At 41.5% G+C, this 27,835-nt stretch overlaps 1 protein-coding gene across 1 annotated transcript in view; it reads left to right on the top strand.

The window, feature by feature from the left end:
- Positions 1–22,879, top strand: part of myo3a (myosin IIIA) — an 80,368-nt gene extending 57,489 nt beyond the window's left edge. Inside the window, exons 18-37 of the mRNA XM_029755810.1 lie at positions 664–790; positions 1,728–1,938; positions 2,168–2,315; positions 3,712–3,865; positions 4,392–4,480; positions 4,686–4,815; positions 5,807–5,901; positions 6,209–6,253; positions 8,167–8,250; positions 8,609–8,814; positions 8,959–9,070; positions 9,186–9,348; positions 9,505–9,594; positions 9,708–9,831; positions 10,401–11,607; positions 11,726–11,870; positions 14,796–14,887; positions 15,591–15,631; positions 20,759–21,133; positions 21,484–22,879. Coding sequence (XP_029611670.1) covers positions 664–790; positions 1,728–1,938; positions 2,168–2,315; positions 3,712–3,865; positions 4,392–4,480; positions 4,686–4,815; positions 5,807–5,901; positions 6,209–6,253; positions 8,167–8,250; positions 8,609–8,814; positions 8,959–9,070; positions 9,186–9,348; positions 9,505–9,594; positions 9,708–9,831; positions 10,401–11,607; positions 11,726–11,870; positions 14,796–14,887; positions 15,591–15,631; positions 20,759–21,133; positions 21,484–21,601 — 3,756 coding nt within the window. The 3' untranslated portion in view covers positions 21,602–22,879. The remainder of the gene's footprint in view (positions 1–663; positions 791–1,727; positions 1,939–2,167; positions 2,316–3,711; positions 3,866–4,391; positions 4,481–4,685; positions 4,816–5,806; positions 5,902–6,208; positions 6,254–8,166; positions 8,251–8,608; positions 8,815–8,958; positions 9,071–9,185; positions 9,349–9,504; positions 9,595–9,707; positions 9,832–10,400; positions 11,608–11,725; positions 11,871–14,795; positions 14,888–15,590; positions 15,632–20,758; positions 21,134–21,483) is intronic.
- Positions 22,880–27,835: the final 4,956 nt, after the last annotated feature.

Genomic DNA, 27,835 nt, shown 5'->3' with positions numbered 1-27,835 from the left:
TCCCCATTAGCCGACGCCAATGGCGATAGCTGGTCTTACTGAGGTCCGGCACAAAACGGAAAAGACATTACAGACAAAATACTTTTCAATTTACAGACATTTAAAAACATTAACATGAAGTGTGTGTGTGTGTGTGTGTGTGTGTGTGTGTGTGTGTGTGTGTGTGTGTGTGTGTGTGTGTGTGTGTGTGTGTGTGTGTGTGTGTGTGTGTGTGTGTGTGTGTGTGTGTGTGTGTGCGTGTGTGTGCGCATCTATCAGTAACACCTACATGTCAGTACATACACACAAACAAGTAGTTCCCATTGGGGGAGAGGTGTTTTAAACCGTGCTAGCTTTTGGATAGCAGCTCCCCATCAAGAGAGAGCAGAGTTATTACGAGCTTGTCGGTGTCATGTCAGTCTGAGTATAGTGACATTAGGACACGGCATGTGACAGTGATGCCAAAGGGATCAAACAGACTTGTGTTTGTATGATGTAGGAATTCTGTCAGATTGTAGGCTACCAAGTGCTATTAACTAGGTAGTTCCAATAGAACCACTGAATCTATGAAAAAGCCTTCAGGTGAAATCTCCAAATGAGTATTCCATGACTTTGTATCAAAGTATGAATGTGTTATATTCTGAACAGTAAGGTGAAGTTTAATCCCACATTTTGAACCCTTAGGAGCTTGGCAGTGTGTACAGTACTCTGGCTGCTATCCTGAACTCAGGCGACATTGAGTTTGCCTCTGTGGCCTCCGAGCACCAAACCGACAAAAGCAACATCTCCAACATAGCAGTTCTGGAGAATGGTGAGACACAGACACACAGTCCAGCACCTGGTGTGATGTAAAGCTAACATGACTCTCACCTCTTTCCCCGCTAATGCCCATTACCACTCCAGAGAGGCCAGCCTAGCGTGAACGCTGGAGATATAAAGCACTACGGTATCTCAAGCCTGTTTGCATGCAGTCCCTTTAAATTCAGCTTGACACGCCTGACATGGGGACTTAGTTGTGTTTGATGGTTTTAATTTATCCCTGTCTGAGAACCCTTTGAATTAACCCTCTTTGGTTCCAGGTAGAACCGTTTTGGTTCCAGGTAGAACCCCTTTGGGTTCCATGTGAAACCCTTTCCACAGATGGTTCTGAATGAAACTCAAAAGGGTTCTACTATGGGGACAGCCGAATGACCCTTTTGGAACAATTTTATTTCTAAGAGTGTGGTCTTGCATTTGTGTCGCGGTGTGAGAGCCAGTTATCTCATCTTACCAGCTGCAGTTTGAAGAAGTGTTATCTCGTTTTGATAAAGTTGAATGTGCGAGTCTATGCCAGGGCGGCTGTGTTCATGTCTGTGTGTATGTTGAGATTTGTGTCCTTGTTTATGTGGCGTGTCATGGTGGGTTTTGTTTTGCTGATGCGCGCATATCGGATATCTGCATCTTTTCCAATAGGACCACTTTTTTGTTTGTTTTACTATGTCTGGTTTATGTGTAAAGTACATGTACAGGATATCTCTCTGAATGTGTACATTTTCATCATGTTTGCATACACATACAGTATATCGTCCCAACAATGTCCTCCCTGCTGCCTGTCTACCCATACCGCATGTCTATATCCATGTTTATGTGCATGTGTTCTGTGTTGTCTCTGCAAATCTACACGCAAACGTCAATACCGCAGGGCCGTTTCTATGGTGACAACATCCGGTACCTATACATTCTTTCCATCCCTGGGTTTCTCCCCACAGCGGCGTCGCTGCTGTGTATCCGTCCAGACGAGCTCCAGGAGGCCCTGACGTCCCACTGCGTAGTGGCCCGGGGCGAGACCATCGTCAGGCCCAACACGGTGGAGAAGGCCACGGAGGTGAGGGACGCCATGGGCAAGGCCCTGTATGGCAGGCTCTTCAGCTGGATCGTCAACCGCATCAACACCCTGCTCCGACCCGACACACACCTAGGGTAAGAGAGCGTGTGTGTGTGTGTGTGTGTGTGTGTGTGTGTGTGTGTGTGCGTGTGTGTGTGTGTGTGTGTGTGTGCGGATGCCCTGTAAATGAACATAAACCTCACTAGTAGGTGCAAATCAGAACGACAGTCATCATTATAAAACCTTCCTGATCTGTCTTTCTCCGCCGCAAAGTCTCTAATACTCTTCCTTGACGCCTAATCATTTCTGATCTCCCCCTGACAGAGAGGACGACAAGGGCCTGAACATTGGTATCCTGGACATCTTTGGCTTTGAGAACTTCAAGAGGAACTCGTTTGAGCAGCTCTGCATCAACATCGCCAACGAACAGATCCAGTTCTACTTCAACCAACACATATTCGCCTGGGAGCAGGTAGCCCATTCCTCCTTGTCGCTAACATAGTCGTCTCTCTGGGGAAATAGTATGAATACTCATCTGAGTGTGCCTATGCCTCCAGGGAAGCATTTCAAAGCACTTTTCACCTTTGGATACGACTTGATTTCCATTTAAATGGTGATAATGCATCGTCGTTTGTCACCTGGCTCTTTAACAGAGTGCGTAAAGGGTGAAATATCCTTCCGCTTGTATTTACGATGGGGAAAGGGTTGACAATTCCCTAGCCGTTCTCTCTGGGGTGCGCTTTTTCCTCGGGCAGAGAATGGTTTGCTCATGTTAAATGCTTTAGTCTAACCCCATAGAGAGGTTCCATAAATCATTGCAAAGGAGGGTCAATTAGGAGTTAAAGACAGTTAGTGTAGGACGTAGTCTCGCACCAGGGCAAAGTCTGGCATAAGGCCCCGATATATAGATGTACTGTATGTACAGAACGCAAGGCTTTTTCTACAGTGCTAAGTGTACAGTATATTCGCCTAAAATGTCCTGACTAAATTCTGCACAGTAAGACATCTGTAAAACCATGTATATCTCTTCAGAACAATCATACCGGTATTGTAACATCAGGCTCTTGATAGACTACATCCTTCCTGAAGAGAGTAAGAATATTTACTTGTTTTTATCAGCCTAACAATAAAGAGCGAAGCCCAGAGGAACAAGCTCTTCTGATGCTTGCCTGTGTCCCTCTGTTGTTCTGGAATGCTTTGTTTTGTTTCCTCGGGATGTTATTTCAGCAGCGTTGTCCTACTGTCCTGAGAAGAGGTTGCGGATTCAGAATGACTTTACCTGAGGCTAATGCTGTGTTCTGTTCTAGATATTAGATGCCTTGTGTGCATGCGTGAGCCTGTTTGTCTGTGTGTCTGTTCCCATTGTGAACACGGTTACATAAAAGTAGAGCAGGGCAATATGGACAAAAATCCATATTGCGATAAATTGCCTGGATTGATGCCATAACGATAAACAGAACGATATGTTTGTGCACCACAGTTCTTTTATTATCTTTTATACTACTACTATTGTGATGGTTGTAGCCATCAATTGTTCTCTAGTATAAGGCTACTTATCATAATGAACCTGCGATAAGTGATCGGTATGGTCGGTGTTGCTAATTTTCGGTTTGTCGTCCCAGCTCTAACTAAAAGCTTTGACATTGTATTTCAATGTTGTGCTTCACCTCTAGAGAGACATATACTGCATGTTCTGTGATGTTTCTGACTCATAGTTGGGCCTTGACTTTATCAGGTGAGCTCAAACACAAAGAACTAAACTCAACCTACCCAGGGTGATGTTATCTGTCAGATATGGTTTTGGTTTCATTCAAAACCAGCTTCACCGTTCCAATGTAAATCTTTCTGTCCCTTACCCTCTCCTATAGGACGAGTACCTGAATGAGGATGTGGACGCCAGGGTGATTGAGTATGAGGACAACCGTCCTCTCCTGGACCTGTTCCTGCAGAAGCCCATGGGCATGCTGTCACTGCTGGACGAGGAAAGCCGTTTTCCCCAAGCCACCGACCAGACCCTTGTAGGCAAGTCCCCACACAGTCCTCGTGTAGCTACTACGATCTAATCCCAAATGCCTCAGAGCAGTGATCGGTGTCCTGGTTAAGTGTCCAACTTGGCCCCATTTTCATCATGGCCCCCCCAATGGGTGTTCTGGCACAAACTGGTTGTCGTGCATTACCCAAGTCGCTGCTTCACATTGGTGATGGATGAGGTGAGCTCCCTCCATTACTATGTAAAGCGCTTTGGGTGTCTAGAAAAGCGCTATATAAGTGCAATAAATTATTATTCATATTATTATTATTACGAAGTGTGCACCAGTTTTATCCTGTTAGCTAAGCCACTCATCCACTCAAGTCATGAATTATTCAATAGGTTAATTCAAGAGGACCTAAAAGTAGTTTAAACATTGCTTTTTAAATAATTAGCAGCCTTGCAAGTATGTTATGTGTATGCATTCTTGTTTATTCTGTCATTCGATTATGCTTCCATGCTTAGCCATCCGGCTTGGACTGCTAGTTAATTAACCTGTGTGAACTTTGTCCATTGTAGAAAAGTTTGAAGACAACCTGAAATCCAAAAACTTTTGGAGACCAAAAAGGGTGGACCTTGGCTTTGGAATTCATCACTATGCTGGAAAGGTTATAAGGCCTCCTGTCTAATACATCAAATAAATGTTTTAGGTCAAATATTTAGAGTTGGCAATAATAATGAAAAAAAAGACAGGATATGGGAAACCCCAACCCTAAATGTGAATAACAGTAGCAGGTGTAATAAGCTGAGTTTGTTGTAAAACCGTGTTTGTGCATACAGGTCTTCTTACCTCCTCTGTTGATTCATGTTTAGGTGATCTACAACGCTGCAGGCTTCCTCTCTAAGAACAGAGATACACTACCGGCAGATATTGTTCTTCTGCTGAGGTCGTCAGAAAATCAGCTGATTCGCAAACTGGTCACCCACCCGCTCACCAAAACAGGTAAACACACATGGCCTAATAGCAACTCTGTCTTTTAGCACAATCAACTAACCTATGTTTTCACTTTGTATGTCATAATTGAGGTAGTCTCTCAAATTGACAGTTTTCTTGTCAAGCAAGGCATTGATTTTATTCCCATCTGACTCTCTCCAGACTGGTCTTGTGGTGATTATTCAAATATTATATCGTAACAACCTCAACATTTATAAGAAATGAATGCTGATGTAAACAAATGTGTTTATTTGTCTGAATTGAAATGCTAAATGCCAAAGAAACAAAGAAAACCGGTCCATGTCACTTTTTTCAGTGCGGCCTGTTGTTGTTGTGACAAGCTGGTCTTTGCAGCGTGAGTACCCTTCATAGGCAGAGGACGCGGCCAACTGAGCCCAAATCCAATCAGCAATCCCATAATCACTCTTTAATATACCCCTGAAGCTGTTTTATTGAGCTACGGCAACCTCTCCTCCCCCTTTGTACTGTCATCCCTACTGCCCTCATGAAAGCTAACACGATGACATGCTAGCACGCTACTGGAGAGATTAGCAGAGAGCGAGTCCGCTTCTCTATAGCTGTGTGCTATTGAAATAGCATTGGCCTATAGCTATACACCTGACATTATCAAGTAACATGGAAATTCTGGCTATGTTTGTTGATGAATTTGCATGTCAGATGTTGCATCACTAATTTTGATTTTCGGATTGCCTTCTTTTGCTAACTTGGAATTTTCCCTATTTAGAGTAACTTGCTCAATGGGGTCAAGCTTGTTTTGTTTATTTCTCCCACATATTCCCTCCACCTTCTTCCATTTTAGTACAACTTGATTTGGTTATATTAAATAGAAATGTCCACTTGCATGTCTAACTACTGCCTTTTTGTTTTTCCATGAAGGCGCTGATTGCCAGTTATCTCACTAACTCTTTCCTCTTTGAAAGTGTGGTGTAGCTTGTCCATTTGTCCTCAACTTCTCTCCCGCTATCTCTCCATCCTCTAGGTAATCTGGCCCACACAAAGGGTAAAGGGATGAACACACTCATGAGCATGCCTCGCACCCCAGCACACCCTCACCGCACCATGAACTTTGCCAAGGTACGGGTATAAAATGTTCTAACTTATTTTCCTTTATACACACTCAAACAAAGTATAGTATAGTTCGGTCGCATTGCCTTTCTTGCTTCCCTTTTCCAATACAGTAACGCTAAGTGTCCTCTGTAATTCCATGTCACAAATCTTTGGAAAAATAATGTTCCCTCTTTTTTCAGTCTCGCTTTCTCTTTCAGACAAACTAACCTTGTGTGTCTTCTCTGATTCTCCCTGTCTCTCTCTCTCTCTGTCTCCCCTGTCTCTCTCTCTCTCTCTGTCTCTCCTGTCTCTCTCTTCTTTTATCCTTGTAAAGATGGGAGTGCTTAAGTTATTCAGTTCTAGTATGTCACTCTGTGAGGTAATGGCAATCTCTCTGTCTATGTTGTATCTATGTTGTATCTATGTTGTATGGCAAACCATCTACCCACCCCTAGGAAATAATAAGACTAGTCGTTTTACATTTGTTTTTCTTCATGGCTCGTCCAATTCCTATCCTTTCATATTTCCCTTTCAATAGATGCGAGTGAGAATCTATGAGTTTGGCTGCATAAGCAGTCTTTTTGATTTTCCTTAGAACCTCAGAGTGAATTGATTGTCTGATTAGATGTTAAAGGAGAGGCTTTCATGTGCGTACGACTGGTAATTTGGATCTTTTCTCATCTACCTTGTTTTAATGGGGTTATTTCTGTTTATGACACCACGCCTCATGATATTGACTAGTTTTGAGGATGTGCCCTTCACGCACTCGTAAGAGATTGAAGTCATAACATTATCAACTTAAAGTTGTTTGTTGTATTTCTGCATAACAACCTAAAGTTACCCCTAGAACGTATCTTCCCCACAAAAAGGGCACAACCCTTTACTTTCCAGTACTCCGTACTAATCTGATTGTTAGGGGAAGAGGAAGGTTGCATTTTTTGAAGTCACAATTCCCACTTTGTCAAACCAATTTGTATACCTCAGGGCTATTGGCAGAGGCTAAACCAGGCAATTAACTGTCTTTGATGAGTACATGAATGTATTTCCATTCATCTGCATATTTTACATTTCTGCCTAAGAAAGCACATCAAAGACTCCTCCTGTAGTCATGAGTAGTGAAAGTGTCATTTTAGAAATGTTTTAGACTCATGGTGTAAAGGTATGGTTTGTCAGTGCTGTTGCTTTTTAGTGAGCAATGTGACTCATGTGCAATGGTTCAAGGTTCGTATTTGGCAGTGTCCCAGATTAGCATATCTTTGCATGTATAATATGCGCTCTCCTTATTACTCTGCTATTGAGAACATTGTTTGAAATTCTCAGAGTGCATTTTATGGAATAAGAAAAGTCCCACTGATTTTCAAGTGTGTCTAGATTTTTTCCAATTGTCAGTTTCACCAATGATCATAAGCAGGAAAATAGCTAGTTCCTCTGTGGTAAAATCCTTATAATCCATGCCATATCTAGCAATGCCAGTTGAAACAAACTGACTTAACACATACATTCTCTTATGATCAAGTGGTCACTGTCCTTTGTCACAAACGTCTAATTTCGTACCTCTGAAGTCAATACTCAGCATTAAACATTTAAAACAAGTTGTCATTATGCAAACTTGATTCCTAACTTGGCTCTTGTTTGTTTACGCTTCCTCTTTATGCATCTCTTGCAGCCTTCTTCTCGGAAATTAACTCTCACCCCAGAAAAAAAACACACGCCTTTCTTGCTTCTCGATCACACAGTACATATTCAAACGGTGATTGGTGATTTTCAAAAATTTGTGATTTTCACACAACAACAAAAATGAGAGAGAATTCCATGAAAAAATACGATACACAGATGATTGGGGTAATAAGGCTTCTGAATGTTGATACCCAATTCAGGCTGTTACCTATTTGTTATTCACAGGACAGTATTTTGGGGTTCAGAGCCCTCATCTAACACATCATTGCTTTTCATGTTAATTACACATTGATGAATAACTTCCAATCCATAATGATTTTATACTCGTACCGTTCAGTCACTAAAAAAAAAGTCATATTCTACAACATCTTTTAGGGCCAGTTTTCCCTAGACCGAGATTAAGCCTTGGTTTTAACATCATTCTCAATGGAGAATCTCCAATGACATGGCTTTTAAGTCCAAGACTGAAGTTAATCTGTGTCCGGGAAACTGGCCCATAGTATTTTACACTATATATAATACTGTTTTCAATATTCACTGATTTAACTCAACAAATACACCTACCATAAACCTGTGGTGAATCCTTTTGATAAACTCAGTGTTTTGTGTGTCCAGGGTGATACTGGAACTGGAGAGACCACCCACCATCCCAGAGAGTCTACCAACATGAGAACACAGACAGTAGCCTCCTACTTCAGAGTAAGAATGTCTCACTTGATCACTTCCTACATTACTGTGTGGATAGATTATCCCCAACCCTGGTAGTATAGCTCTGAATGTAAGTACAGCTCTGTTGATAAACTGACTGGTAGTACAGCACATTTGCATACTGTGACATGTAATGTGTACCTATTTATCTCCTTGGCGTTGTACCAGTACCCCTGGATAATTCGATTATAAATACTGGTTTACACAAGAAAGGAAAGCAACTAAATATGTCTTCTCATACAGGAATTCAAGAATAGGCATTTTCGTCTTATTCAGGTCTTTACCCGGACACTAGTTTTGATTGGATGCTTTAGGTAAGCTACTCACTTCCTGCCTCTTCATTCACCAGTATTCCCTAATGGACCTGCTGTCCAAGATGGTGGCGGGACAGCCCCACTTTGTGCGCTGCATCAAGCCCAACAATGACCGGCAGGCCAGTAAGTTTGACCGGGAGAAGGTGCTGGTGCAGCTGCGTTACACGGGCGTCCTGGAGACAGCTAAGATCCGCCGGCAGGGCTACTCTCACCGCATCCTCTACACCAACTTCGTCAACAGGTTGGTGATCCTAATCATAGAAAAGACTCCATAGGCTCCCACTTATTGCTTGTGAATGACTAGAAGAATGGAAAACTCATTTTGAGGGTTTTAGGCTAATAGTGTGCAGGAATGGTTTGGTAAGTCTAGTATTGGTTATTGCAGGTACTACATACTGGCTTTCCATGCGCACAAGGAGCCGGAAGCGAGCCCAGAGACTTGTGCAGCTATATTGGAAAAAACCAAACTGGAAAATTGGGTCCTGGGCAAAACGAAAGTAAGGTCACATTCATGGAGTATTTTGGAGTCAAATGTAAATGATTAGACAAATCTCATGGAGAGTATGACTGAGTCTACACCCTTCGATTGTGTTTCCATGTGGTGTCTCTCAGGTGTTTCTGAAGTACTACCATGTGGAGACCCTAAACCTGATGGTGAGGCAGACCATAGACCGCATCGTTCTGGTCCAGGCCTACGTCCGGTGCTGGCTGGGGGCCAAACGTTACCGCAAAATACTGGAGAAGAGAGCACAGAGCGCTGTAGCCATACAATCAGGTCAGTACGTGGACACTTTGACCTTATGACCATAGTGGAATCAAAACTGTCCCAGTTCCTTTTAAACGTGTGCAAATACTGTTAAAGTCGTTATTATCATAAACAATAGTTAATATCTGTATGTTAATGATTTGTCTCTAATGTATCGTCCACCAGCGTACAGAGGACATAAAGTACGGAGGAGATGTGCTGATGATAAATTAAGCAAAGCCAAGTTTGAGACCTTCATCACCCAGTTACAGGCTGGTGAGGAGACCATGATGCTACTTCCTCATTGTTTTCTAAGATTGGTTTGTTCGTGTTCAGAGGTTACATAGTACGTTTAGTGTAGCTTCAACTTGTACCATCCTATTCTGCAGTTTGCCGAGGTTACCTCGCCAAGAGGAAGTACAAGGAGTTGGTGGAGGAAAAAAATAAAGCAGCAGCTAAGATTCAGGCCCATTACAGAGGACACAGGGAGAGGAAGAGTTTCAAAAAGAAAAGGTAAGGACAACCATCGATGGATCTGCACTACGCAAAAACATAGTCAAATGTAGGACAGTAGATCCAGAACTTTTTAAGCATTGTGAAGTTGATGTTTTATTTAGTATGCATTTGATATTTAAGCACTAAGGCCCAAGGTGGTGTGGTATATGGTCAATATACCACAGATATGGGCTGTTCTTATTCACAACGTAACGTGGAGTGCCTGGACACATCCCCTAGCCGTGGTACATTGGCCATATACCACAAACCCCCGATGTGCCTTATTGCTATAATAAACTGGTTACCAACGTAATTAGAACATTAAAAAGTATTTTTTTGTCATACCCGTGGTATATGGTCTGATATATCCCTGCTTTCAACCAATCAGCATTCAGGGCTCGAACCACCCAGTTTATAATTAGTATTTCAGTATTTGTTAGGATCCCCATTAACTGCTGACAAGGCAGGAACTACTCTTCATATAAACGTATATATGTGGAGTATACCCTCTATAGTTGTTCCAGATCATAAACATTTTACATTGAGTTTGATTCTGTTCAGAGCAAAATCAACTGCATTCTCTTTAGGGAGGCCATTGAGAAAGACAGGATAGAGAAAGAGAGGATCGAAGCTGCCAAACTGGAGGAGGAAGAGATGGCCAAATCCGCCGTGGTCCTCCAGAGTAATTACAGAGGCTACAAGGAGAGAAAGAAACTCAGGGAGCGCCACAAGACACTGTCCGGAGACGAGTTGAGACTAAGGTCACCCTCACCTGTAGAGGTGGAGCCTGCTATTATGGAGGAGGATGAAGAGGAGGAGCAGGAGTTTGCAGTGGAAAAGGAAGAGGAGAATGGGTTGACCGAAGTTGCGGAGGAGGAGGAAGAGGATGAAGACACGGCCAAGGCGGAAGAGGATGACGACGATGAGCACACGGAAGTGGGTGAAGAGCTGGTGGACGAGGAAGACACGGAAATTGACGAGCAACAGAATGCAGAGCGAGCAGAAGGGGAGGAGGTTAACCCGGAACAGGAAGCTAAGGCAGCTACAGTTCTCCAGAGCAACTTCAGGGGCCACAAAGAGAGGAAGAAGCTGGTTGAAGAAGGCAAGATCCCAGCAAGGAAACAGAGAGTGATGAGCCCAACTGAAGACGAGACCGCAAAGGTAGAAGGTATGTCAAAACCAGAAGGAAGGTCAAAGGTTCCAGAGACAGCAGCCGTGTCTGCAGGTGTGGAAGAGAAGGAGGAAGTAGATGAGGCCAAGGCAGCTACGGTCATCCAAAGTAACTTCCGTGGCCACAAGGAGCGCAAACGCCTGCAGGAGGAAGGAAAAATCCCCAAGAAAAAGAAGGCGAAAGAGGCCAAAGAACAACCCAAACAAGAACTTGTCCAGCCACAGGAGCCAACGCTAGAACCCCAACCAGAGCCGTCCACCACAAGCCAGTCAGAGCCAGACGAGGAAAAAGCTGCCACCGTTCTGCAGAGCAATTTCAGAGGACACCGGGATAGAAAGAAATTCAAGGAGGAGAGGGAACGGGTCAAAAGGAGCAAGGAGGAACCCATGGTTGAGGAACAGGAGGAAGGGTTGAAGGTTGAGGACAGGGTTGTGGACCTCACCGATGTAGAGCTGGGTCGCTTAGAGGAGACAGAGTCTCAGGGAGGGGATAGGTATGACGAGGAGCAGGCAGCGGTGAAGATCCAGAGCCAGTTCAGGGGCTACAAGGACAGGAAGAACCTGAAGGCCACCAAGGCCACAGCCCAGAGAGATACGGAGGAACTGGAGGTCTTTTCTAAAGAGGTAATCTAGTACTAACCCACTATAACCCACTTGATACATCTGCCAACAGCTTTTCTTGGGGTTCTGAACCCCCAACTTTTTGATTATATGTATCAATTGTCCATTGTCTATACAACAGGTCACTAAGTCTTCCCAGAACTACATGAGTCTCCAGCAGAAGCTGAACGAGATCATCCTGGCCCACCAGATAAACCCAGCCAATAACGGCATGTTTGTCAAAGGGCAGGCAGTCAATGGCTTTGCTGCCAACCATCAGCAATCAGGTAAATGTCTGACTTGTGTGAAAACCACAAGACATTGTACATAGCAAAGACACAACAAATGTACTGTTGAGTACAGACATGGATGAAATTCGATACATTTGAGAATAAGTAAATCTAAATATTGTAGCCTGGTTCTATACAAAAACAAACTGGAGGTACTAATGGTGATCCCGAGTCACTCTGGCAGTATTGAGTATAATTTCCTGTCTGAAGAAGCAATCAAATCCTTCTCTTCTGGTCTATCCATCTTTCCAGTGGGCTCCTGGCTCGTCTGCTTGGTCAAACAGCTCCAAGACTATCCCTCACAGACAGAGAGCTGAATAGAGTTCACTAACACTCATTGAAATAAGACAGAGTGCACTTGCAAAAAGCCTTTACCTCCATAACCATCTCCTTCATTGTTTGTAAAGAGAACTTATGACCAGTGTTTCTTTGAGTGTCAGTTTGGCCCTATAGACTAAGCAATATGTGGTATGTGTTCTCAAACACATTTCAAGTATTTACATTTTTCGAAGCAGCTTTCTCAATGTGTACACAGATATTATCCCGTTTTTTATGTCTTGTGTCATTTCCCCCTTTTTGTGAGCTCATTCTCCTATTTCAGGAGCTATTTTCAGCCTATGCTCAGTCATCCCTGCCTCAGGTGCGAAACAAGATGGGGAAAAGAAGGCACAGCTTTTGTTATGTCTCCGCTTCGCACTAGCCGATGATTTTATCAGCGGACAAGCTCCGTTTTCTCTCTCATTAAGGCTAGATTGTATCAAAAAAAAACCTGGGGATGTCAAGTGCCAAAACCGGAAAGCGGTTCTCGACGCGATGCGTCATCAGAAAATGAATTTGATTCCCACCGGTGATATGTGCAATTGCTTTGAAAGGATGAGCGAGGGAGCTGGCAGAGTGAAAGTTCAGCATCTCAGTGCTTGGTGTGTCAAATCCATCTGGCAGCTGAAATGTTATTATCATCATAAGTTTACCAGGTGTCAGGAAGAAATATAATTATTGTGTCATCCATGATTAGTTTTATTGGTGTCATGGGTGACTTTCTCATATTGGATTGTGAGAGGCAAGCCTAGAATTTGGGGACTATGTGTGGCTGCTTGCAGTGCTGTGTCTAGGTATAAGTGGCCGCTCAACACAATTGGTAACCTGGTATCAAATCTGCATTTTCTGAATGTGAGATATACACTATATTAGTACAATAACAACTCACCACAACAATAAAAATCCAAACTGCAATCTCTTGAGATGCCTGCTACGTGCCCTTTACAAGGTGTTCTTAACAGCAACACATTGCCTGAGGAGTAGAATTAATTTCCAGAGACATTATATCCTCCAAAATGTCTTCATCGATTTGATCCAATAATAAGTTGTCCTCATACCTCGCTACATTTCAATTAAAATCCTAATTTTTAAATGCAGAAAGAAAGTTGGGGACATTTCTTAGAATGCCAATCATATTTCACTTCATGGAAAAGGTCATTAAATGCTAATCACGTTTCATAAGGCACCGCTGTGGCAATTACAACAACCATTAATATGGGCATTTCAAATGAGCTTTCCTCCTTTGAGCAATGCAGAATCACTGACGACCTTTAAATAGACAGGTTCAATAATATGAAAAACTATGGCAAACAATGCATGAAATACAGCCTTTACCTTACATACTGTATCCATACACATGTTATTCAATACATTACTGAGAGCTATAGGTCACCATAATATGGAACACAGTGGAGGCTGCTGAAGGGAGCACAGCTCATAATCATTTATGGAACAGAGGGTATGGAATGGCACCTGGAAACTATGTGTTCACCCCCGAAAGCCTCTCCAGTGATCATACGCCCAGTCATAAAGCCTCTTCAGTAAGTCTTTAGAAAAACAGGGTCTAACACAACGGCCTAAGTCAAGTTTCCATACAGCTCTGTAGGCCAAATATCAGCCTCAAGTAGGCTACATAGCAACCAAAGCCTAAGCCCATGAGGTTAGTTTAACTGAATAATGTACGCTTATGATTTTTGGGGACATTTAAGCTTGTAAAATGCCAAAAATTCTCAAAACTTAAAGTCCTACTCCAGTCTCCTTTTCAGCTCATTTATCACCTGATTTACTTAACAAAAGATCCATCTCAATAGGTAGTCCAGATATCTCATGACATGAAACAAGTGGGCGGGTGGACCTTTCCTCTTTTGTTCTCCATTGTTCCTCTATTGTTCATCAATAGTGAGGTTGGTGATGACATCACAAATTACCATCAAACTAACTCCTTGAATGCCCTCTCCTTGAAGTTTGCAGTTGTGTAAAAAAAAGAGACCCTTTAATGTGTGTACTTTACCATATTTAGACTTAGGATAACGCTTTTCAACAGTAAAAGTTACAAAATCTTTAAGTCTTTGGTAGAATAGAATCTCCTGAAGCCACCATTATTAAAACGCCCTCCCATTTCAAAATTATTTCCAGGTCATATTCTCTTCAGGTATTGTAGCAATGTTTGTCCTCTCGGAAGCTATGTTTAAAGGCAGTGGTTAAAATATTAGAGAAACCGTACAGAATAGTGCAGAATAGTGTGAAGTGGAGTAGAGTTAACCAGCAGGGGAGTCATGGTGTGTTCTCGCTGCCCTCGGGGGGTCAATCGTCTCCTCATGCTAGTCTTTTGGAAGCCATTTTCTCAAGCATAACATAAAAAAACTGTTTTCACTCAGTTCCTGTGTAAAAAAAAAAACCCACAAGGACACAAAATGTCTCTGTTTATTACATAGCACTCTTTTAAAAATGATGAACCAGGGATTTGTCAAGTCACAATTGATAAATACTGTAGATAAAAATGAAAAACCTGGATAACAATACACCTATGTCTACTTCCTCTAGCTACTTGGAAATCAAAGCATTACTGCTGATCTGGGTCTTTTTGTTGTTGTGATGTTTCAGTCGATCTGAAAGTGTGTCGGACGCCTCGCAGAACCCAGCAGCCAAAGACGCTCAACACCCCTGAGGACTCTACGTACTACAACCTCATCCATGTGAGTCTGACTCCATCCGTACAGTAGTGAGCCATTCTCTGTCACCTTTACAGCACTGTAATAATTGCATTTTTATCTATTTTATTATTGATGTGGCCCTTTTTCTCCAACAGTGTATAAGACACAAGATCAAAGGGAATGTAACGATCTGTGTTTAAGTTGTTAGAAGTTTTCCAACGTTAAAGTTTTCCATTAATGTAGTTTTGCCAAGGTCTGTCCATGACAGCTTCAAGTGCTCCGATGGAAAGCATATTACAAACCCGTACAAGTCTCTCAACTGGTATAGATTCAACTTGAATCCTTTTGGGTGTGCTATTAAGTCTTGATGCACTCCAGCATGTGTTTATATTGTTGAAATATTTCTGTCTAATAATTTCAGTATGCACTAGAAAGGCACAAAGTAGGTGCTGGAGAGTCCCTGCAAGGTTTTGTTCCAACCTCATCCCTTCAGCTTCAGCTGATCTCCAGCTAGCTTAATTGTTAGTCAACCAACAGATCGATTGATTACGGGACTGATCACCTGCCAACTTTCGACTTTGAGAACCAATCACTGTAGGCTTTAAGTTATAGGTTGTTACATAGTCTTGAAGGCTATGTAGGAGGCTATACACCTTATAAGTAGGCTATAAAGCTAAACATATTCGCAGATTTGAATCCTAGTTTATTTCCATGTAACACTACTTCCTGTGTCTTTCCCATTCAGAGGTCTGTCCAGGATGACAAACGCAGGCCACGGAAACAAGGGTAAGTCAACGACCCATCATTCACCCTGTTTTAACGAGCCACTTGTAGCTACTGGCAGGCCTTTAAGAGGTTAGATCTGAAACTTGGCACTCTGCTTGTGAGTAATGAATATGGGACAGTGCCAACTGTAAGGCCAGGGTGTGGGTCCAAACTTAACGGTCTGTAGCCTTACACATTTACAATGGACTTAATTGGCCTTATCCTTCATCCTCCTTATACAATGGTTTTACTTAATGAAATCTAACTATATGACAAATGCCATGTGGACAAAGTCCAATATAATGCACTCATACAGTAGTAACATCAGTATTTTTACTGTGTGTTTGTTGAGTATTTTATGAAAGATGCAGTGATCAATTATTTAGGATCTACAATAAACCTAATATGTTGCAATACATGATAGACAGACCATTTGAGCCTCCTTTGCTTCGTGTCTGTTTTTTGTTTGATGTGAATCTGTGTGTGTCCCAGTGTGTCTGTGTGTGTGGGCCACGAGGTGAGTGTAGCTCCCAGAAAGGTGATGATAGACGTTCCCCTAGGCTGGCAGACAGACAGATAGGTCTGGATGAACAAGGAAGGGGTATGGTACTTTATCAAAAGAATCTGGACACACACACACACACACACACACACACACACACACACACACACACACACACACACACACACACACACACACACACACACACACACACACACACACACACACACACACACACACACACACACACACACACACACACACACTGGGCTGTGAGACGACGAGACTGTACACATCAAGGGTAATAATTTGTTAGCAGATAAATAAAGCCAGCTATGGACAGGAGCAGTTTACATGCATCATTAAGAACGAGAAGGTCAGGAGGAAAGATAGCATCTCCAACTGTCGCTGACAGCTGAGAGAGAGGGGGGAGAGGGAGAGGGACATGGGTGGGGAGAGGGAGTGAAATAGGAGGGGAGAGAGTGATAGAGAGAGGTGGATTGTGTCCGTGAGGAAAAGCAGTGATGAAACAGCACAGTGAAAAAATGAAGGAAGACAGAGAGATACAGTGCCTTCAGAAAGTATTCATACCCCTTGACTTAATCCACATTTTGTTGTGTTACAGCCTGAATTCAAAATTGAATAAATAAAATTGTTTCTCATCCATCTACACACAAAACCCCATAATGACAAAGTGAAAATATGTTTTTAGATATTTTAGCTAATGTATTGAAAATGTAATACAGAAATATCTGATTTACATAAGTATTCACACCCTGAGTCAATACTTTGTAGAAGCCCATTTGGCATTGATTACAGCTGTGTCTTTCTGGGTAAGTCTCTAAGAACTTTCCACACCTGGATTCCACAACATTTACCCATTATTCTTTTCTAAATTCTTCCAAGCTCCATCAAATTGGTTGTTGATCATTGCTAGTCAACCATTTCCAGGTCTTGCCATAGATTTTCAAGTACAGTGCATTCGGAAATTATTTAGACCCCTTGACTCGTTCCACCTTTTGCTACGTTACAACCTTATTCTAAAATGTATCACATTTTAAAAAATCCTCGTCAATCTACACACAATATCCCATAATTACATTTTTAGAATGTTTGCAAATGTATAATAAAAAAATACCTTATTTACATAAGTGTTCAGACCCTTTGCTATGAGACTCAGGTGCATCGTGTTTCCATTGATCATCCTTTCGATATTTCTACAACTTGACTGGAGTCCACCTGTGGTAAATTCAATTGATTGAACATGATTTGGAATTTGTCTATAATAAGGTCCCACAGTTGACAGTGCAGGTCAGAGAAAAAACCAAGCCATAAGATCGAAATAATTGTCCATAGAGCTCCGAGACAAGATTGTGTCGAGGCACAGATGTGGGGAAGGGTGCCAAAAACATTCTGTAGCATTGAAGGTCCCCAAGAACACAGTGGTCTCCACCATTATTAAATGGAAGAAGTTTGGAACCACCAAGACTCTTCCTAGAGCTGGCCGCCAGTCCAAACTGAGCAATCGGGGGAGAAGGGCCTTGGTCAGGGAGGTGACCAAGAACCCGATGGTCACTCTGAAAGAGCTCCAGAGTTCCAGAAGGACAACCATCTCTGCAACACTCCACCAATCAGACCTTTATGGAAGAGTGGCCAGACGGAAGCCACTCCTCAGTAAAAGGCACATGACAGCCCACTTGGAGTTTGCCAAAAGGCACCTAAAGGACTGACCATGAGAAACAAGATTCTCTGGTCTGATGAAACCAAGATTTAATCAATTTTAGAATAAGGCTGTAATATAACAAAATGTGGGAAAAGTTGAAGGATCTGAATACTTTCCGAATGAGTCAAAACTGTAACACAGCCACTCAGGAATGTTTACTGTCTTCTTGGAAAGCAACTCTAGTGTAGATTTGACCTTGTGTTTTAGATTATTGTCCTGCTGAAAGGTGAATTCATCATTCTATCTGTTGGAAAGCAGACTGAACCAGGTTTTGCCTGTTCAGTATTACTTTATGGAATATTTTTATTCTGTACAGGCTTCCTTCTTTTCACTCTGTCAATTAGATTCACATTGTGGAGTAACTGCAATGTTGTTGATCCATCCGTAGTTTTCTCCTATCACAGCCATTCAACTCAGTAACTGTTTTAAAATAACCAATAATCAGCGGTTTCCTTCCTCTGTGGGGTACAGAGATGAGGTAGTCATTCAAAAATCATGTTAAACACTATTAATGCTGTCACGATTGTCGTAAGGTGTGGACCAAAACGCAGCGGGGAAATGTATGCTCATCTTCTTTTTATTTTGAAAAAGGAAAAACAAAATAAACACGTATACAAAAACAAACGAGTCCAAACAGTCCCGTCAGGTGCAACAAACACTAAACCAGGAAATAACTACCCACAAACCCCCCATAGAACAAACACCCCTATAAATAGGACCTTCAATCAGAGGCAACGAGAAGCAGCTGCCTCCAATTGAAGGTCAACCCAATAAACACCACCTAGAAATAGACCAACTACAAATAACATAGAAATACACTAACAAAGAACATAACCCAAACAACCCCGAACCACACTAAACAAACACCTCCTGCCATACCCTGCCCAAACTACAATAACAAACAGCCCCTTTACTGGTCAGGACGTGACAAATGCACACAGAGTCCATGCAACTTATTATGTGACTTGTTTAGCAATTTTTTTCTCCTGAACTTATTTAGGCTTGCCACATCAAAGGGATTGAATATTTATTGACTCAAGACATTTCAGATTATTTTTTTGTTGGTAAGAAAATTGAAAAACATAATTCCATTTTGACATTATGTGGTATAGTGTGCAGGCCAGTGACAAAAAAAGATTACAATTGAATCCACTTTTAATTCAGGCTGTAACACAACAACATTTGGGAAAAAATCAAGGGGAGTGAATACTAGAAAAGCAGAGAAGAAAGAAGAGAGGTTCACAGAGAAGGGGAAGGAACCAATGAACAGAATAATGTCTGAGAGAGAGAGAGAGAAAGAGACACCAAGCCTGGTGTAGAACGATTGGGCTGGTAATGATGGAGGGATGTGGAAAGAGTGAGAGAGATAAGCCCTATACCACTGCAAAGTAAACCCCATTCAGGTTCAATAAACCCCATTTGGCTCCTGCGATGCAGGTCCTATTCAATTAATACTTGTTTACTGTTTTAATGAAAATGCAAACCCAACTAAAACTCAACTTTCGGTGCTGGAGGAACACCTTTTTAGTTTTAACCCGGAAACCCGTTCTGCGGTTTTCATTGAACAGCACCCATTGTGTGACCGGTCTAACTGAACGATATAATAGTGGCAGAATCCTGTTAGTTAGAGAGTCCGTAGGCATTGAGGCTTGCTCGTCTGCCTACCTCTGCCTGTGACATAGATTACTGTTTCTATTACATAACTCAACCAATAAGCCGGAAAGAAGAGGGGGGATATGAAAACCCACAGAGGGGAAATTTCCATTTGAGTCTGTCAATAGAAGAGGAGGGGAGGCAGTGATTAATCAGGAACTAGGAAGGCCCTTCCACCTCGGCTGTAGAACTAAAGGTCCTGGGTTCACATTATGCACAGCTCCAGCTAGCTCATCACAAGGCTGGTGTAATGAGGAAGTGGAGTAATGGAGTTCATATTGATGCTCATCCTGCTATGAAATAATAAACTCTGTTAAGGCTACTGTAACCAACGGGTGAATAGCGTGGCTCGCTGGAGAAACTTCCTCAATACCAATCAATGGCCGAGCAAATGTATTGTTCATATTTCCTCGCCATGATACAATACAGCAATACAACAGCTTCTATCCCCAAGCCATTAGACTGCTGAACAATTCATAAAAATCGCCACCGGACAATTTACTATGACTCCCCCCCCCCCTCAAACATATATTCCACACTGGGAAACACACCAGCTCACAGAAATACTGACCACTTCACAACGAACAAACACGCACAAAACCATGTGGGAACCAGAGGGTTAAATAGGGAGTAAATTATAACGTAATGGAAACCAGGTGTGTACAATCAAGACAAAACAACATAGAAAAAGAAACGTAGATCGGTGGCGGCTAGAAAGCCGGTGACGTCGACCGCCGAACGTCGCCCGAACAAGGAGAGGCACCAACTTCGGCGGAAGTCGTGACACCTGTACCCCTGTACACTGACTCGGTACTGGTGCCCCCTGTATATCAATCAATCAATCAAATGTATTTATAAAACCTTTCTTACATCAGCTGATGCTGTACAGAAACCCAGTCTAAATCCCCAAACAGCAAGCAATGCAGGTGTAGAAGCACATTATTGTTATTGTTGTTCTTATTGTGTTACTTTTTATTATTACTTTTTATTTTAGCCTACTTGGTAAATAATGGATTCTTCTTAAACTGCACTGTTGGTTAAGGGCTTGTAAGTAAGCGTTTCACAGTAAAGTCTATACTTGCTGTATTTGGTGCATGTGGCAAATAAAGTTTGATTTGATTTGAATTGATCGGTTTGCCATATTCGGAAAGCCAAATTATCATTCCAAACTGAAGTTTGGAAAAATGTATGGCATATGAAATGTCCACTTTGACTTATTGTCATATAGTAAGTGACTGACCATAACTGCCTTCTCCTGTCTGTGCTCCAGTCCTGGGAAGCTGCTGGACGTAGATGACCAGTACTACCAGGGCCTCCCCACCAGTAAGTCCACCGGCGCCATAGCCGGAGACCGACGCACCTCTCTTACCAGACGAGCATCTCTCGAGAGGAGGCAGTCTATCGAACAGAGGCGCTCTATAGAGAGGAGACAGTCTTCTGCGAGGAGACAGTCTTCTGACAGGAGGCAGTCTACAGCTGCAGACAGAAGTCCACAGACAAGAAGACAGTCTGCAGCCGCTGACAGGAGGCAGTCTACCGACCAAAGACAGACTGCAGCTGCAGACAGAAGTCCACAGACCAAAAGACAAACTCCAGACAGGAGACAATCTAGAGAGAGGGCAGTCTCCGAGCCAGCAGATAAAAGGTGTGTAATCCATTCACTACAGACGAATGCATATACTCACATGTCTGTTGTGAATACGCGTGGGAATACGTGTGAATACACAGACACAAGACACTGATACATACTGTATGTCCATAGCATGAAAGTATGTAATCAAGCAGAGAGACTGTAGAGAGAAAACAAACAAATCCTAAATATTCCACCGTGAGCCTTGATCTTTTCTCATCTATTACCATCTATCATTCCATCTTCATCCCTCTACTCATCTCTCACTGTACTGCATCTCTCTATCCCTCTTTCACTGTTTGGTCCTCTGTTCATTTCCGGCCTGGCCCTCTCTCACTTTATCTCTTGTGCTGCTGTGTTGACAGGCACTCCGTTCCCAGACTGCCCACTGCAGAGGGCCAGGACGACAACCCTTATGACTACAGAAAACTCCTGAGAAAGACCTCCCAGAGAAGAAGGCTCATCAAACAGTACAGAGACTGAGCAGTGCCCTTCTCAATGGCATACTCTATTTAAAGCAAATTGGCATAACACCTCCCTGTATGTGACACTGCCAGAAGCATGCTATAACATCTGTCATAATACGACATAATAGTTCAGCAATGTTGACTTCTGTTAACATCTGACAAACCCTATTTGAATGTCTAATGAGTTGCGTTCTATGATAGTTTATAACAGCTGACCCAACACTAACATTGGTTTTCATAAAATGTCATGACAGCTGGTATGTTTTGCTTATGGCATTGTTATGAAGGTGTTGCGTCAAGCCACTTTCCTGTAGTTACCAGGTTGAGTTTGGAGCCTGTACATAGCAGATGGCGTCACGAACGGGTTAACTTTGTCTGTCTGTAAATACTTTTGTCAGCCGACTCAGGCTCTTCTAAGAAGCAGATTTGTTGTGTCTACTTTTAACAATGCTGGTAAGCTTCATTCGCTTAGTGTGGGCTGATAATGTGTTCTTTATCCTTCAAAATGTATATGAAAGGAATTGAATGTCAAAAGAGATAGAAAATAGAAATGGAGTGGTATATGGTGCAAGCCATGAAGGCTCTAACTCTAGGATCTTTTTCAGTGTATTATGATCGATTTAAAATAGGGTCATTACTATTGATGTCAATTAATATAAAGTTGGAACCAAAATGTGGTCCTATGTAATTTATGGTGATGCGCAGTGGGTGATCAAACAAGGGTTCGAGGTCATCATTGGCTGTAGGCAGCTTACTTTCCTGAAATTCACTGCATTGGCACTACCACTGTTTTTAGTGTATGGTTTGTGATGTACAGTATGTTGATATGAATGCTTCTTTGCTGCTTGAATTGTCAATATTATCAACTCAAACATCATTTTATTACTGTTGTGAAGTGTAAATATACAAAAGCAATACATGTACATGCAAAAGGTCAACGCTAATTTGAATACATAAATTGACTACTAGACCATAGTGTATGTCGTGACATCAGACCAAATGTAATGTCATATTGGTTTTTAACGCAATAACGGCACGATTTAAGGTTGCAGTGATCTGTCTTTCAATTGCAATGTGTGTTATTACAGTTGATTACCAACCACGGTTAGTACTTTATCTTGTTTAACTTTAATTAAGTGGCTGTCTATATATTTGGGTCTTTTAAAATACATTATTTATAATTTATCAAATAGTGTGTGCATATGTCATTGCTCTCCTTGGTGTGACATACAGAAACCTCTGAAGAACAGATAGGCTGCTGTACTTCCTGATAAACTATCAGTCACTTTCTGCATTTCCTGTCCATGGTTTTTTGTCTTTAAGAATAACTGTCCGTCCGTCTGCCAAGCCTCATCCTTCGGCTTAACTTGCATGTGGCTCTGACCATTTATTAATTAAGAGAGCCCTTGGGGATGTTGATAGCTTGCCCTGACATGGACATTTTGGGGGAAAGTAGTGAAAAGTAGTGCACCTTACCTGAGATCTGGTGTTTGGAGAGGGTTTGAATGTAAACCCAATGTAAGTGTTCTGATACACAGAAAGGGTTTTAAAACAGACTAGAAGTACTCTGAAACACCCGAAGTGGTTCTTTAATCTGAATATTGGTGTCTTTAAGAGGGTGTTGTGAAAAATGTTTTGGGGGTTTTAGTGCATGTAAAAGGCAGCGTTTAAAAAAAATACAATCAAAATAGTTAAGAAATGCGAATGATTTATAGCCTAAATATTGATTGATGAGGATCTGTGGAGAATATTTTTTGTGGAATCAACCTTTTTTCAATGCTTTATTTAGACTGGAAACAGGAGGAGTCAGAGAAGGAGTGAAAGTGGGACGGGCAGAAGTAAGAATTGAACCACCGAATTCTGGGGCAGTAAGATGGTACATTTCATTTGAATTTTATTCACATTTTACAAACTCAACCACACAGCCACAAAAAGATTCTAGGGTGAATTGAAATGTATTTTAAAAAAACTAAAAACATACAGTATACTTACTAAAAATGATTGCAAGTCATTTCAATGATTTGTTCATTTAATTTTACCCAACAATTTAAGAATAAATCCAACTTAACATGTGGCTTAAAATGGAAGATATTTTATGAGGATAACCAAAGCCTGAAAAATGTGAGATATTGAACTAATTGGTTTAAATCCTATCGTGCCACATGGCCCTGTTTTTAGAGGATTATGGGTAATTCAAAAATGTTTAGACTTTATTCTTATTTTACACAATGGTGTATGAATGTTTGAAGAAAGAAAAGTATATTTACAGTATAGTTTAGTATTAAGCAGCTTGATGCACCATGAGGTGTAATAGATCATGATGAACGGATATCAAAACCGTCATTTTAGATGTTCCATGATGAGAAAACCCATTCCCACATTTATAACTTTTGATGGAAGAGAAAAGAAACCACAGTGTGATGCATGTTGCAAAACCTGTAGTTACTGTTGCCAAAATGGGTTAAACAGGCAAATGAACAGACACATAAATGAATGTTAAACGATGAAATACTCTGCACTAGACAGGATTTGAAATACCATAGTGTTTAGAAGCTATAGAGGGAGGAAACGGCACCAAAAGAGAAGTTATCTAATTCTGCACTAAACAGAATTTGAAATACCAAAATATTTTTTTCAACTTTTTTTGGTAGGGCTCCCAGTCCTTGGCAAGGTGTTGTGCAACACTTTATTAAGTGGTGTTACAACACACCATGCAGTGGTGATTTTAGCATGTAAATCTTGGTGGGGAAAACTCAACAAAAGAAATTGAAGATGCATGACAGGGAAGCCACAACACAACACGATACTAAACAACACATTAATTGCACTATAACGGTGACAAACTGTGCCCACAAATTGTTAGGGTCTACATAAAGCTGTCCCAACAGCAGAGTTTTCTTTTCAGAACCATGGAGTGAATCCTTACCACTACTACACCTGGCTATCAGAGAAGACTTGTCTGGCACCGAAACAGTTCATTCAGCCTTATTTACTGACTTTTTTTTTTTTTAAGTAGTTGATATGGCTGACTTGCTTAAACAAATGGGGTTTCTACTGACAATTGAGATGTAAAAACTATGGCATAAGGGAACGATGAGCGGAAAAGAGGCAATCCGTAATTTCGATTAAGACAATGAGCGAGCTAAGACGGTCGTAGACAATATAACTATTTGTTCAGCACTTTTGAAATGTACGGTGACAGAATTCAGAACATGGGCTGTTCTTACAGTATTCTCCCTGTACACCAAGTCAGAACCGTAGGATAAATAGAGGGGGGCATATAAGCAGACAATGAAAGCTCTTACAATACTCGATGATGACATTTCTCTAAAACAGGCTCTAGGCTACATGTGCACCACCAAGTCAGAACAGTAGGCTAAATTATGAGGGGGAAAGGGATCCAATTACTAGGGTGAGACACATGGGCTACTAACAGCTTACTATATAACATACACTTAGTATTACTTTCTTAGCTACAGTATTGTCACGGGCGTCGTAAGGATTGGACCAAGGTGCAGCGGAAACTTGTATACTCATCTTTATTTATTGAAAAGAAGGAAAAACAAAAGAAACACGTATACAAAACAATGACCGACACTAAACAGTCCTGTCATGTGCACAGACACAAAACAGGAAACAACTACCCACAAATCCCATAGAAAAACACCCCTCTTAAATAAGACCTTCAATTAGAAGCAACGAGGAGCAGCTGCTTCCAATTGAAGGTCAACCCCATTAACTAAACATAGAAATAGAAAGACTAGAACTAACATAGAAATAAACTAACAAGAACATAGACCAACAAACCCCGAAACACTCTAAACAAACACCCCTCTTACATAGGAACATATCCCAACAAACCCTGAACCACATAAAACAAACACCCCCTGCCCCGTCCTGACCAAACTACAATAACAAATAACCCCTTTACTGGTCAGGACGTGACAAGTATACATATCTCCCTGGCAGATTACATAATTTATGCAGCAGCATACAAGACATTTTTGGACTCATCTTGTTGTGCTGTGCTCACTTGAACAGGAAGGTGGTGCGGTGGTTCTTCTTGTGGGCAAATTTTGTCGTACATTTTTTTAATCAAAGTCTGGAATTCTCTGGATGTTTGTGCTTTTAAGGCAACTGGGAACTGTGAAAAATACAAGGTCGAATCATGATGTCAGTGATCTTCAGGTTGGAGCTCTAGATAGTGGCATGTGTTCCCGACTTGGAATCCCGAGTTGGATGACCGTTCAAAAAGTATTTTCCCAGTCTGAGCTTGTTTTTTTGAAGTTCCCAGATGTCTTGAACTCACTGAAATCTCAGATTTCCCAGTTCAGAGTTTGTTTTGAACGTGGCAGAAGTCATGCTGCATTGACAGCATGGCCAATGTATTCAACCTTTTCTGGCCCATGATGTTACATGTGAATGTTTATCCTTTTAAGTTTGGAAAAGAGACCCTTAAACCCAGACTTGGACTACACACCGTCTCCACCGAATAGCAGGCTAGTGATTGCTTTGCAACGCTTGCAGTTAGCCACTGATTCCTTCCAAACCACTCATTGTTGAATTTGCGATTTCCAACTTGTTGTGTATTGTTTATGTCCAATGGCCGATGAGCACGATATGTTTTATCTATAATTTCTCGTCATATGACAAGGACTGAAAAGGATTTGCCAGTAGATTGTCGACTTGATTCATGATGATGACTGCTTGTCTAGCTTGGTAGCCAAGATTTTGAAAGTATGATGTTGACATGATCAGTCCAATCAAAGCTTCGGTACATATAACGTGAACCGATGTAATTTTATCTGTGGCCAATGACTTTGAGCCTTCTTGGATGGGTACTTCTACTGTAAATCTATGGCAGCACCTACGGGGCTTGAACTTTCTAGCTCTCCGTGTAGATATTGCAGAGACGTAGTGTCCCCATGAGTGACAGAACACTGAACTAATCATGGCGCAACTAGAGACCATTACCAACCCCTATGTTCTGTATGTTCCGCTGGCTGCCCCACCATCACAGAAAGCACTGAGCTAGGCTGAAACACCTGCATTTTGGAGTTACCTTACTCAAGAAAACAAAAAAAGAGACCATGTTTGTATGCGGCTTTATTAATTCAATTATTGTTCTTTTTTTACATTGTTTGGAAAATGATATGTTATGCGTATTAATGCCAAAATAACATGCAAAACAGGAAAAAAAATAAAAATGCTAAACAGGTGTGACTCAAAACTCTGCCCCACCTGTCCTGAATGGGGTCACCACTGACACCATGTATTGCTTCAAAACTTCTCAGGATGATGTGTTTCAAAACTCCAGAAACTTTAAGGTTTTACCTCCTTCCTGTTGGTGGCAGCTCAGTTGCCACTCGTTTTGGTGTTACGAAGCACTTAATTTTAACAGTGTAGATATATTGCCTAATTTAGATTGAGAATGGCTTTCAACATTACTGTTGTGTTCAGGTATGCCTACATTCACTGTGAATTGCTTTGACTTTACACACTCTACTTCCCATGCTCACGTTGAATAATGTGGGAATAATTTGAACGCTGTTTAATAAATGATCCAAATATATTACCGCTTACGTAACTGCAAACCACGGAGCTACAGTGTTATTCCTCTTTCCTATGTATTTCCCTAACGTTGACTTAGCATTTTTGTTGTTGAGTGAATCCGTAACCTTTAAGCATGACATTTAAAGCAGAAAAGCCCACAGTGTTTGTTACTCATTCACTTGTGATGTGTTCTCAGTGGTCACACTAGCAGCACAACTGATTGATGATAGCATCCAACAGAATGTAGTCTGCCCCAAAACAAAACACATCCCTATTCACCCAGATGACCTCATAGCTATGTTTCTTCTTTTTGTAGGCCTGTGCATAGCGCAGGAAGTAGGGATGCTGAAAAATCAGAATTACAAAAACATATTTATACAAAAAAAAAAAATATATATTATTTGTTTGTTTTTTTATTACAAAAGTAGTGCACTGGGGTTTACTAGTCCTGTATTAGCAGACCGATATAGCCATCTGGGATCTGGATGCATGGCTCTTGGACAGCACTGACAGCCATGGCTTGAAGGGCTACATCTTTTGTCAAGTTAAAACGTCAGATTTGACTTTTCATAGCAAGTTAGGAGAACTTATGCAGCAGAATTAACGTAGCAGGTTAGGGGAATTAGGTTAAGTTTAGGAAAAGGGTTAGGGTTAGCTGAAATTCAAAACATTTCAACTTTTGACATTCATTTGACAA

Source organism: Salmo trutta, chromosome 6, assembly GCF_901001165.1.
Source record: "Salmo trutta chromosome 6, fSalTru1.1, whole genome shotgun sequence".
Classification (NCBI taxonomy): domain Eukaryota; kingdom Metazoa; phylum Chordata; class Actinopteri; order Salmoniformes; family Salmonidae; genus Salmo; species Salmo trutta.
Note: the sequence above shows the minus strand (reverse complement) of the source record. Positions and strands in the feature narration are given on the sequence as shown.